At 37.5% G+C, this 13,839-nt stretch overlaps 1 protein-coding gene across 2 annotated transcripts in view; it reads left to right on the top strand.

The window, feature by feature from the left end:
• Positions 1-13,839, top strand: part of SLX4IP (SLX4 interacting protein) — a 299,228-nt gene that overhangs the window by 120,002 nt on the left and 165,387 nt on the right. For both annotated transcript variants that reach the window (XM_082252615.1, XM_082252616.1), the window contains one exon: positions 12,721-12,810. In XM_082252615.1, coding sequence (XP_082108741.1) covers positions 12,721-12,810 — 90 coding nt within the window. The remainder of the gene's footprint in view (positions 1-12,720; positions 12,811-13,839) is intronic.

Here is a 13,839-nt window from a genome sequence, read left to right as displayed (position 1 = left end):
TCCTGGATGGCCGAGGGACTCCTGGACATAGCTGGACAGAGATGGGCCTCAGGTAAGTATTAGGGGGTGCTGGGGAGGCTGCTACACACAGAAGGCTTTAAATCCTATCGCAAAGAATGCATTAAGATAAACCTTCTGTCTTTACAACTCAGATTTACACAGATCTCTCCATAAAGAGGACCTGTCATGCTGTATTGTTATCACAAGGAATGTTTACATTCTTTGTGATAGGAATGAAAGTGATCAAAAAATGTTTTTTAAAGGGACAGTGTAAAAATGAATATATATATATATATATACAATTAAATATAATATTTAAAAAAATTGGAAAGCATACGTAAGTATACAAAGTATATGTAGGGCACGCCCACATATGTAAACAGTGTTTGCACCACATGTGCGATATCGCAGCGAACGAGCGAGAGCAATAATTCTAGCATTAGACCTCCTATGTAACTCCAAACTGGTAACCTGTAGAAATGTTTAAAGCGTCGCCGATGGAGATTTTTAAGTACCGTAGTTTGGCGCCATTCCATGAGTGTGCGCAATTTAAGCATGACATTGTAGGTATCTATTTACTCGACATATCATCATCCATATTATACAAAAAAATTGGGGTGTATATATTATGTTTTGTTTTTTTTAATTCATGAAAGTGTATTATTTCCAAAAACTTGTGTTTAAAAAACTGCTGTGCAAAAACCATGTGACATAAAAAATTTCAACAACCGCCATTTTATTCTCTAGGGTCTCTGCTAATAAAAATACATAATGTTTGGGGATTCTAAGTAATTGTCTAGCAAAAAATACTGATTTTAACTTGTAAGCAACAAATGTCAGAAAAAGGCCTGGTCAGCAATTGGTTAATATCTATTTTATAACTCGCTTCTTTTGATATTACAACAAATGTGTTTGAATGAGAAACATTTTTTAAGAATACTTATCAAAACCTTTTGCATACTGTGGTTAATTTTTTTTTTAAAAAATCTGAAACCCAAAAATATATTCACATTTCATTCTTTGTCTGGTATTATCATCAACATTCCCTTCTCAGGATTCTTCTGCTTCATCTTGGCGTTCTCAGTATAAAATAACACCGCAAAAGCCACCGCATTAATCTTTTGTGGCAACGCCAACCTATATCTGTTGATAGTGATTCCTTGGTTGGGCTGCAATGTCATTCAAACCTGTCTGGCAGATTTTAAAAGGTAAAGAAATATATTAAGGCAAATGCAGCCCAATGTAATGATGATCATACAAGTGCTGAAATCCCTGGATGCAATATTATATGTCCTTTCTGAACAATAAAATGTGCTGTGTTGGGTATTTGCAGGGCCGGCCATTCACAAGCTTCTACACATGCTTTAGGCATATTAAATGCATGTGTTTCTCTCCCAGAGTTTTCAGAGATCTTTTTGTTTTTTTTAGAAAAATCTTGGTCTCTTATTAGCAGCTGCATTTTAGCTCTAAACTTGCTGCCCACAGGCACCTTCTGTGCGGCCCTCTGAAATTCTCCGCTGTCCGCTGCTCATTATAGGTGGTAGGAGACGGGAAAGCCTGTCGCTCCAGGCAGAGTGACAGTCAAAGAGGCGTCTCCCAGTTAGTGGGATGGCAGAAGATGCAGAACATTTGTGGCTCCTAAGTGACAATAGAGGGGCCTATAGCAAAGCCTGAAGAGGCTCTCTAAAGGCAAGGATATAGGAGAATGACATTGAGACTGAAGATGGTTAGCAGGCAGGGAGAAACTTTAGTTTGGTTAGTAACAGCACGGAGGTTGGCACAGAAGAAGGTGGTGGGCAGCCTCAGCAGATTCCACCCTTAAAGCTTCCTAAACCAGTTTAGTAAAAGTTTAAAAAAAAGGTTTAATTTCCATTAATATCTGTCAGTGTGGCCCACAGATTAAGGTGCCATTTCTTTTTAAGGCCCATCCTTGGACTTAAGTCCTGCTTCATAGGCATGGATCTTTGCCACTAGTGAACATTATTAATATTATTTTGCAGGTGTGTTATGTATAAGCAGCACCTATCAAGAAGTTGGTTCTTTCTGTGACGGAAGAATTAGGTTTGGGAACTTTCCAGGGGGTGCATTGCCTGAATCCTATCTGATTGTGCGTGTTGCCTTATACAACTCTTATCTTGAGATACAGACAGGAGAAGAGGTTCCATTTGTGGCCTATTTTATACCTCTTGATCCCATAGGTCACTTGTGGTGTGCTATTCCCCCTAACACAGTCAGCTAAACTACTCTTAGGCCTCATGCACACTGGGCATAAAAAATGCTGCTTATACAGGCATTTGACATTTTTCTCCTTCAGCCTGTAAAAGCGACGCTAGGTTAGTCTTTGTGTCCATGTGCATTTGGCCATTTACAGGCATATTTGTAGAGGAGCATTTACAGGCTAAAAAATAAAAAACATCACAAGTGTGTTCTTTAGAGGAGCTTTCGACCAGCAAAAATACCTGACAAGCCTTTAGGCACGTCAAGCATTTTCAAGTGTGCATTTTTTTTCTAGTGTTTTGGGGAAAAACACTTATAAAGGTAAAGGTGCGAAACAAGTCTATATGCGTGTACAATATTCATAGGAGTGTTTGTTATGTTGTTTTTTTCTACCAGCAGTTCTCGCATTTTTTATGCTGCCTAGAGTGCATGGACCCTTAGGTTCCATTCACACTTGTATGACTCCAAAGTTGCACTGTCTTTGGAGTGCAACTTTGGATGGGTGCTACTTGGTTACGACTTTGGCTTTAACAAGTGATAATGGAAAACTGTTGCATTGAAGTCTATTGCCCTCAAGTTGCATGAAAGTTGGACCAGAGTAGTGCACTACTTTGAAGTCGCTGCAACTTTAAGTAACACATATATGAATGTTTATCATTGGAAAACATGGGGAACGACTTGTCATGCAACTGTGATGTCCAAAGTTGCAGGACAAGTTGCCCAAGTTTGTTTTGCAATGTGATGGAAAAATCTGGTGGTTTTCCAAAAAAACTGCTATCGTTTTTTCCCCATTTGGATTTCATTTCAGTTTAGTCTTTTGAAGCTATCAATTTGTAATGCACTTTGACTTCACGTCATTGCTTTCGGGTGGTTGTTCAAACTTGAAGCTTGGTTTCTGATAAATAAATCTGGTTTCTGACAAAATTGATTTCACGTATGGCCAGCTTTAGTAGCAAAGTAACTAAATCAAATCAAAATACCCAGTTAGGGGACACAGAATCTAGGGGTGGGGAGGCTAAAAAACTGTTTACCTATTGAGCATCAGCAAATAGACACCCTGTGCTCAGCTCAGGACTACATGTGCAGACCCAGGGCAGGTGAGCTGTTGGTACATAGTACATTATTCCACTAGCAAATATGTACAAACTGTAGGGAAGCCCTAGGCCCACAATTTTATTTTAATACACTGAATAAAATTATAAACGCAACACTTTTGTTTTTGCCTTCATTTTCCATAAACTGAACTCAAAGATCTAAGACTTTTTCTATGTACACAAAAAGCCTATTTCTCTAAAATATTGTTCACAAATCTGGCTAAATCTGTGTTAGTGAGCACTTCTCATACCAGGTGTGGCATATTAAGATGCTGATTAGACAGCATGATTATTGCACAGGTGTGCCTTAGGCTGGCCACAATAAAAGGCCACTCTAAAATGTGCAGTTTTACTGTATTGGGGGGTCCGAAAACCAGTCTGTATCTGGTGTGACCACCATTTGCCTCATGCAGTGAAACACATCTCCTTCGCATAGAGTTGATCAGGTTGTTGATTGCGCCCTGTGGAATGTTGGTCCACTCCTCTTCAATGGCTGTGAGAAGTTGCTGGATATTGGCAGGACCTGGAACACGCTGTCGAGAGCATCCCAAACATGCTCAATGGGTGACATGTCTGGTGAGTATGCTGGCCATGCATGAACTGGGATGTTTTCAGCTTGAGGTGGATGGATTATCTCGGCAAAGGAGAAGTGCTCACTAATAGGGATGATCGAACGGTTCGGGTCGACCATCGGTTCGGCTCGAACATTGGGTGTTCGAGGTTCGGCCGAATTTATAACTTTTTGCCCAAAAAGTTTGGAATTCGGCAACCAGAACCGCCCAAAATGCAATGCTTCAGGAAATGGGCTTTAAAAGCCCGTGATTGGACCAGAACCATTAGCAAAAGCCAATTGAGGGGGCAGGAGAATGCTAGGAATGTGATTGGAGTGACTAGGGGGTCCCTAGACCAATCATTAGTGAATATGCCCCCCAGTATATAAGATCGCCCCCGCCATATTCCTAGCATTGTTATACTGGACATGGAAGAGAGTGGAAGCAGTTCTGTTAATTTTACTTTAAAAGTGTCATTTAGCTATTTATTAGTGTGAGGAAAGGGATATCTAGTGTAGTTAGAGTGCTCCTTTACACTTAAGTTAGCTTCAAAAATTTAGTTTCTGTAGGGAAAGTATTAAGTGTAAGGGGACCGTAGTGTAGTGTAGGGTTAACTGGCAGTGACTGCTATGGCAGGGTGACAAAACCCTTCCATAGCAGGGTGACCTCTATAGAGAAATGATAATTTCTCTGAATTGCTTCGGCACACCCATATGGCTTCTCACCAGCCAAGCAATTTTTATGCTGCAGGGGCTGCCACTGCCAGTGCTTTTTTGAGGACATGTTTGATGTCAGACATGACATCTGAACATGTGTATAGGGGTTCTATATACACATATATGTCTGTATATACCCCTAGACATATATAGGTGTGATAGTAGCAGAAATAAATGCTTGTGCTAATGAAATCATTTACAGTAATATATTTCTGCTACTATCACACCTATATATGGCTAGGTGTCTATATACATATAATTATGTGTGTATATATACCACTATACACAAGTTCAGATGTTTTGCCTGCCTCAAAAGAACCCAAAAAAATGCCAAAAAAACGCTAGCGTCAAAAAAAAAATGCCCAGGTGTGTTTTTGCTGGCATTTTTGGGGGGGTTTTGGAGGCAGGCAAAACATCTGAACTTGTGTATAGTGGTGTATATACACACATCCATATATTTATATAAACACCTAGACATATATAGGTGTGATAGTAGCAGAAATATATGCTTGCGCTAATGAAATCATTTACAGTAATATATTTCTGCTACTATCACACCTATATATGGCTAGGTGTCTATATACATATCATTATGTGTGTATATATACCACTATACACAAGTTCAGATGTTTTGCCTGCCTCAAAAGAACCCAAAAAAATGCCCAGGTGTGTTTTTGCTGGCATTTTTTTGGGGGTTTTGGAGGCAGGCAAAACATCTGAACTTGTGCACAGTACCACTATACACAAGTTCAGATGTTTTTCCTGACTGCAAAGAACCCAAAAAAATGCCTGCTTTGAAACCGGCAAGGTGTGAAAACCGAGGAGAGAAGCTAACCCCCTGAGCTGAAAGTTTTCTATACACAAGTTCAGATGTTTTGCCTGCCTCAAAAGAACCCAAAAAAATGCCCAGGTGTGTTTTTGCTGGCATTTTTTTGGGGGTTTTGGAGGCAGGCAAAACATCTGAACTTGTGCACAGTACCACTATACACAAGTTCAGATGTTTTTCCTGACTGCAAAGAACCCAAAAAAATGCCTGCTTTGAAACCGGCAAGGTGTGAAAACCGAGGAGAGAAGCTAACCCCCTGAGCTGAAAGTTTTCTAATACATACAATCCTTTTTTTTTTTCTGGTTCTGGACATGCTACAGAGCTGAAACTTCACAGGTACACCTTTTAGACCCCCAGACACAAAATCACACAAAAAAAGTTCTTAAAAATTGTCATTTTTGATAAAAAAGCCAATTATTGAAAAAATTAAAAAAAAAAAAAAAGGGTCTAAAAGGTGTACATGTGAAGTTTCAGCTCTGTAGCATGTCCAGAACCATAAAAAAAAAGATCGTTTGTATTAGAAAACTTTCAGATCACCAATATGGCTTCTCGGGTTCCACACCTTGCCGGTTTAATAGAAGGCATTTTTTTGGGTTCTTTGCAGTCAGGAAAAACATCTAAACTTGTGTATAGTGGTACTGTGCACAAGTTCTGATGTTTTGCCTGCCTTTTTATGCTGCAGGGGCTGCCACTGCCAGTGCTTTTTTGAGGACATGTTTGATGTCAGACATGACATCTGAACATGTGTATAGGGGTTATATATACACATATATGTCTGTATATACCCCTAGACATATATAGGTGTGATAGTAGCAGAAATAAATGCTTGCGCTAATGAAATCATTTACAGTAATATATTTCTGCTACTATCACACCTATATATGGCTAGGTGTCTATATACATATAATTATGTGTGTATATATACCACTATACACAAGTTCAGATGTTTTGCCTGCCTCAAAAGAACCCCAAAAAATGCCAAAAAAAACGCTAGCGTCAAAAAAAAATGCCCAGGTGTGTTATTGCTGGCATTTTTTGGGGGTTTTTGGAGGCAGGCAAAACATCAGAACTTGTGCACAGTACCACTATACACAAGTTCAGATGTTTTTCCTGACTGCAAAGAACCCAAAAAAATGCCTTCTATTAAACCGGCAAGGTGTGGAAACCGAGAAGCCATATTGGTGATCTGAAAGTTTTCTAATACAAACAATCTTTTTTTTTATGGTTCTGGACATGCTACAGAGCTGAAACTTCACATTTACACTTTTTAGACCCCCCAGATACTAAATCCAAAGTAAAAATCAAAAAATCTCTTTTTTTTTTTTTTAATTTTTCAATAATTGGCTTTTTTATCAAAAATGACAATTTTTAAGAACTTTTTTTGTGTGATTTTGTGTCTGGGGGGTCTAAAAGGTGTACCTGTGAAGTTTCAGCTCTGTAGCATGTCCAGAACCAGAAAAAAAGATCATATAGGTGTTAAAGGAGGGTCCCACATCCCTGTTCTAATGAAAAACTATCTTTTTTTTTTTTTCATGGTTCCGGACATGCTACAGAGCTGAAACTTCACATGTAAACTTTTTAGACCCCCCCCCCCCCCCCAGATACTAAATCCAAAGTCAAAATCAAAAAATCTCTTTTTTTTTTTTTTCAATAATTGGCTTTTTTATCAAAAATGACAATTTTTAAGAACTTTTTTTGTTTGATTAATAGTTAATTGGGCATGACCCAGAACCCCAGAACCCTAGGCACTTTTTAGGGGCATTTATTGGGTTTTAGGGCTTAAAAATGGTGTTTTTCGATTACCGAAGTTCGGGTCCCATTGATTTCAATGGGGTTCTGAAATCCGGGCCAAACTTTCGGGAAGTTCGGATGTTCTGGCCGAACCGAACTTTTCAAAAGTTCGATCATCCCTACTCACTAACACAGATTTAGCCAGATTTGTGATTAATATTTGAGAGAAATAGGCCTTTTGTTTACATAGAAAAAGTTGTAGATCTTTGAGTTCAGCTCATGAAAACTGGGGGCAAAATCAAAAGTGTTGCGTTTTATCATTTTGTTCAGTGTAGTAGAAGATAATCCGCAAAACCATACATGCTCCTAAATATCTCCGAATTTATTGATACTCCTTAAAAGATATATAAGGTACAGCAGATGTTAACACGTTTCAGCCATGACGGCCTTGTTCACAACAAATATGTACAACAGCAACACAAAATATATAGTGTGAAAATGTCCCCTCTCCTATTGATTGCATGAGTTTCCAATTAGCTCATTAGTATATGAGACTGCTGCAACCCACTCTATCTATACAGGATATGTCCAGAAATGTAAACTAAAGAAAGGTGTGCTGTCCGCTATAACTTTTCCGCAAACCAATCAATATACGCTTATTGGGATTTTTTTTTAACAAAAATATGTAGCAGAATATATATTGGCCTAAATTGATGAAGAAATTCGATATTTTACATTTTTTATTGGATATTTTTTATTATGTTTTATATTTTTTCTAAATTGTCAGTCGCTTTTTTGTTTATAGCACAAAAAATGGAAAACGCAGTGTTTATTAAATACCACCAAAAGAAAGCTCTATTTGTGGGGAAAACAATGCCAAATATTTCATTATGGATACAGTGTTGCACAACCGTGCAATAGTCAGTTAAAATAACTGAGTGCCGTATTGCAAAAAATGGCCTGGTCATGAAGGGGAGTAAATCTTCCAGAGCTAAAGTGGTTAAACAAAAAAGGGTTACTGCACCGGTGTCAGGTCCATGCCACACTAAATGTCATTTAAAATGTTGAGATTCCACATGTGGCATACTAACGTCAGAAAGCATTTCAGAGGTTTGTTATTCCGTGATGGACCGCGCACAATTTTTATCTTGTTTGTTGCAACCTGGACTTTAGCTCAGCGTGTATGAACAGGCTTGCATGCTCCAAAATACATTCTATCTCAAACTATTTTATTAGCAATATGAAATGCTGTAACAGAAAAGAAAAAAAAACAAACTAGTTCCTCCATAAAAAGTCCTGCGGTGTCATTCTTGACAAAAACACTTTGGGGAACTAACATGTTTCCCATGTGAAACAGATACATTACCATCAGCTATACATCAGCGAATGAAGGCTCATAAGTTAAGCTGAACAGTTTGTCAGTTTATTTCAGTGGTCACATTCTTTTGGTAAAATGCAGATGCACATACCAAAAAATATCTCACATTAGTTAATTACATGTAACAAGACTACATGATTGATGGGTATCCATCATTTTAGACCTGTCAGCTGTGTTGGTGTCTTTTTTCTACATGACTGGCAGATACAGCTAGGAGACATGCCCACTACTAACTGTAATAGATGAACACAACCTCAGGTGGGTTTTATTAATTTGATCTGGACCTACCTGCAGATAATCACATGCTGGGAGCAGGGCAGGTGACTGCCATGCTTTATGTCCTTATTATCTTGACCTGTACCCTAGAAATATTTATTTTCGGTATTCTGAAAGAGGGCGTATGGCCTTGATTCAGCAGAATCTTTCAAAAGGAAATGTTCTTTATGGCACTTAAGACAACAACCATTAAGTATAAAGCAGAAAAATATGTGTTTCCTGTCACAGTCACCAATAAGACTGCTGCAACTCAATCTATCTGAATACACGATATGCCCAAAAATATAATCTAAAGTTAGGGTTGCCGCCTCATCCTTTTAAATCCCAAGACGTAATAATTACCCAGGTTCTCTGGCTGATTAAGGTGATAACTAAACTCACTTTGTGCCTTCTCAGCATTAAATTAGCCCCAGAACCTGTGTAAATATTTTTTTTAGTGTTAAAGGGATGAGGTGGCAAACCTATAGACCAGTGATGGTGAACCTTGGCACCCCAGATGTTTTGGAACTACATTTCCTATGATGTTCAACTACACTGCAGAGTACAGGAGCATCATGGGAAATGTAGTTCCAAAACATCTGGGATGCCAAGCTTCGCCATCACTGCTATAGACAGTGTTCATGTGCAATTGCCCAATTCATACATAATGAAATATTATTTACATAATTCTTAAAGTTATTTGTACGTATCATAAATCTATCCAAATTCATAAAGCATACATCAAATCAGAAATAAAAGTCCATCCTAATTCATATAGAAGGGAGCAAACCAACGTCATGAACTTAATATTATATCAGCACCTCCTTGTAAGCGGCTTGCATTGGTGGAGGTTGATGACACACAAGGAGGTGCTGATATAATATTAAGTTCACGGCATCAGTTTTCCCCCCACTATATGAGTTTGGGTGGACTTTATTTTTTTGGCCCTGGTTTGCTGTATACATTATGAATTTGGAAGTATTTATTCATCATTTTGTTTAATGATATGCACAAAGCACTTTAAGAGTTATGTAAATAACGTTTCATTACATATGAGTTGTGCAATTGCGCATGTGGACTGTATAATATTTTGAATTGTGTATTTAAATCACATTTGCATTTTTAAGAAGTCTTAAAATGTCACTAAACCCACATCATAAAAAAAACATCTATAAATGCTGTATTACATGCTGTTCATACTCACTCAGTCACTATGAGATTCATTTTCTATATTCTGCATAAAAACTGGTTGATCCTGCTGCTCTCTATCTCCCCCTTCTGTTCATGTACCCAATACAGCTAGGGATTTTGCAGCTGTGGTGGCAACTCTGCACATGCTCAGTTATCAGTGAGTTTCTATACTGAGCATTTCTTCCCTATCACATCTGAGCAGCCCATGTGACTATAGAGTCACACATGTGAATTTATACACAGCAGAGATGTATGGTAACTAAGTAGAACTACTTCACTACTGTACTTAAGTACCGAAAGGCGGTATCTGTACTTTCCTGGAGTAGAATTTTTTTCTCCTACTTCCACTTTTACTTCACTACATTTTTTCGATGATTTCAATACTTCTACTCCAATATTTTTTTTTTGTGCTGCATAGTTACTTGTTACAATTATAAAAATTACCACTGCCAGAACAGTAGATGGCAGGCTTCATGAAGTTCAAAAAAATGTGTATAATGTCATGTGTAAATCAGCGCATACGAAAATAAATGCTACTGTATGTATAAATAAAATGGTCTACATATCTGCTGTTAAGGGGAAAGAGAACCTCCCCCAACCAAGGAGAGTCACAAGCGTACATAGACCTTTTCTGGTAAGAGGCTGATTTTGCTTTTTTCACTGGAAGTTGAGAGCACAGGTTTTGCAGTTTTGTTTCACTGGAAGAGTCTTTTTGGATATTATTTTGCACTTACATTCATCCGCCGGGTAAGGGGGAAATCCACAAGGTGGTGGGAGTCTGTACCTATTATTTGGAATAGCACCTGTTTGATTCCTGCACCTTTGAAAATATATTCATCTAGTTTTGTCACATATATATGGTATTATGGCATTATATATATATATATATATGGACTTTTTATTGACTTTGATTTCATACACTCTTCCTTTATTTCATTATTGGAATATATTGTTGTATATCATATTGGTTTATATATAATTTTGCGCACCAATACGTGGTGGAGAAAAAAAAAACATGCAGGGAAGAGAAGGAGGGATGCTTTAAAGGGGAAAAGGAGGGACATACTTTATCTGTTTTTGTTTACAAAAAGTTACAGCCAAAGGAATTGTGATTGTCCTTTAGGTTAATCATTTGAAATAATAAAAAACAATATGATGTTCTAACTACTTGCAATACTTAAGTACAAAAATGTTGAATACTTTAGTACTTCTACTCAAGTCACTTTTTGATCGAGCACTTCCACTTCTACTCAAGTCACTTTTTGATCGAGCACTTGTACTTTTACTCAAATATGGGTTTCGAGTACTTTATACAAGTGTGATACACAGTGGTAAATGACAGCCCACTCCCTCCCTTGCTTCTCCTCCATGCACACTAACCAGCTAAACACAATGGGGGTGGGATATTATATGTAGGGTAATGGAGGCTTCACCTCCCTCTTATTCAAAGAGACAGCTTGGGGGAGCGTGACTGGCAGAACACAGGCTGGAGGGGCATGACACAGCCTGTGACTGGCAGAAATCTGCCCACACTGTGTTATTGCTATAAAGTAATAAAGATTTTGTTTCAAATATATAGTTGTTTTCAATAAGTCTATATTAGGATTTTCACAATAACATAGGTATAGAGGTGCTTACATGAGTAAAAAAAAACGATCCAGTTTGTAACACTATACAATGTTTACCAAATCGTAAACCAATCCGATTCGGGGGGTTTATTTAGTGAAGTTGTCAAACCACTCAGTCAATTTGGCCCATTTTTTGTTTTCTCGTATGTGGGTTATCCAGTCTTTAGTCAGTAGCATTTCATAAGTGCAGTGTGTCTGGCTCAAGGTAATCACGTCTATTATTTTTGGGGGTGTTTGTTCTTTCCATACTCTCGTTATAGATAGTCTGGCCGCTAATAAGAGGCGCGTCACTACTTTTCTCTCGTTTGGTGGGATGATATTTAAATTTAAAATAGCTAATTCATGTGAGGGTGTTATTTGGGTATCTGAGATCTGGTTGATAATGGTAAACAGATCCTTTAAAAAAAAAAAGTTTTTATTAGGATTTTATCAAATATATATTTGTATGACAATTTAAAACTGTTTATTGATATTAATAATTATTTTTTCTCTGTATTCCAAAGGCTGTATTTTTTATTTTGAACATGCTACCAGCAGCAGGGGACTAGAAGCTCCTCCTGCTTATATTTCCCTGTAGACAGGCTGGGAAGTGTAACAGCTGTATATTAATTAGGAAAAAGATACTTCGATTTTTATTAAAATAATTACAGTGCCATAATCCACATACAGAAAGAGAAGGGATAATGTAAATTAAGCAGTGTGTGTTTAGTATAACGTTAGTTTAGGAAGGCCAAGAAAAATAAGTGCTAAATGCCTGTTTTACAAATGAAAAAATAGAATTGTTAATCTGTTGTTTCCCAAGCTCATTGTTTATTTTATTATTTGAAGTAGCTATTTCTTTGTTAATCATTTTAAATGTAACATAGCAAATGTAGACCTAGATGTGCTATGGCAGCTTTATTAATTTTCCACTGCCTTTTAATTTTATGGCTTTAATTGAAAATTCGGAGCCAGTTTGTTAACGGCCACTAAACAAATGATTTGCTGCTTCCAGCAGTGGGTCAAGTAATTTGATGTGCTCCTTTTGAGGTGGAAGCTTGAGGAGATTGTAGATGGTGGCTTCTTTTTTTGTGTGTGTGTGTGCTGTACATGCGCCTTACAACATCCTAAAGATTTCATCCTTTGTCTTGCAGTGTGGGAACTTTGCTGTTCTGGTGGATCTTCATGTTTTGCCTCAAGGCACCAGTAAAGACACCAGCTGGTTTTCTGACCATGAGAAGGAGGTACAACAAAACCATTCTTACTTCAAAAGCTTCTAGCTGCAGGGAAGGAATTGGACTGGCCTGATTTGCTCAGATCTTATTTTCATTGTTACGTTGAGACTACTGTGAATTATAACTAACCTTTAACAGCTCCTAGGGGACTATTAGACATGTGTTCTGTTTCCCTTCAGTTAATGACTTTTCTTTTAGTTAAGTTTTTATTCTGGTCTTTGTCATAAATACGTTATTTTTCTATCACTGCTGTGCCCCATGCTTTTTTAACTAAGATGTCATTGAAGCAGAAATAAGTTTTTAATTTAATGTTCATTTAAATGTAGCATCAACCCATTTTAAATGCAGTTCATTTGTATAGTGATAAAATTTTTTATAACCTGCATTATTTATACGTTCAAAAGAGTAAATGAAATATTAGGTGAAGGAACTGGTGAAGAAAAAAATCTAGTTGGGGATAGTAGTATATACCCTGACCTGTATTTTCCTTCAATAAACTTTCAGCTTTAGGCTATACGGAGCGTTTAAAATTCTTGCTGCTGAGGGATTAACTACTTGTGGATGGTCGTCCCCTCGGCAGCACATTGATTTTACTTCTATGCTATGGAGGTGACTGGCAACAAGTGATTAGATCTCTGTTGCAAGTTATTAAAATCACCCCTTATTTATAATAAAAATCTTTAAGGTTTTGTTGGTCATATGCCATACAACTATTGAGTAACCCCTCACAAACAGCACTGCAATGCATTATTTGTGTGCATTGCCGTTCATTTTAAAAGGCGTCCATGCACAAAACATCTGTGCTACCTTGCAACACAATACACAGTGTGGGTTGCAGTTTGCTGCTGTGTAAAACAAAAAGAAAAAAAAGATAAAAAGATATATTGCAGCTTACACATTCTTAGATGTGGTGGCTGCATTATTTTTTATTTTAGGCTTTAGTTTTATTTTTACTTGTTGATTTGGCCAGTAAGTCTGTTTTTTTTTCAACTTCCTTTAAAGCGAAACTTCACTTAAAATTGGAAGTTCCACTCTTTA

The sequence above is a fragment of the Pelophylax lessonae genome, assembly GCF_965119305.1.
Source record: "Pelophylax lessonae genome assembly, chromosome: 3".
In the NCBI taxonomy this organism is placed as follows: domain Eukaryota; kingdom Metazoa; phylum Chordata; class Amphibia; order Anura; family Ranidae; genus Pelophylax; species Pelophylax lessonae.
Note: the sequence above shows the minus strand (reverse complement) of the source record. Positions and strands in the feature narration are given on the sequence as shown.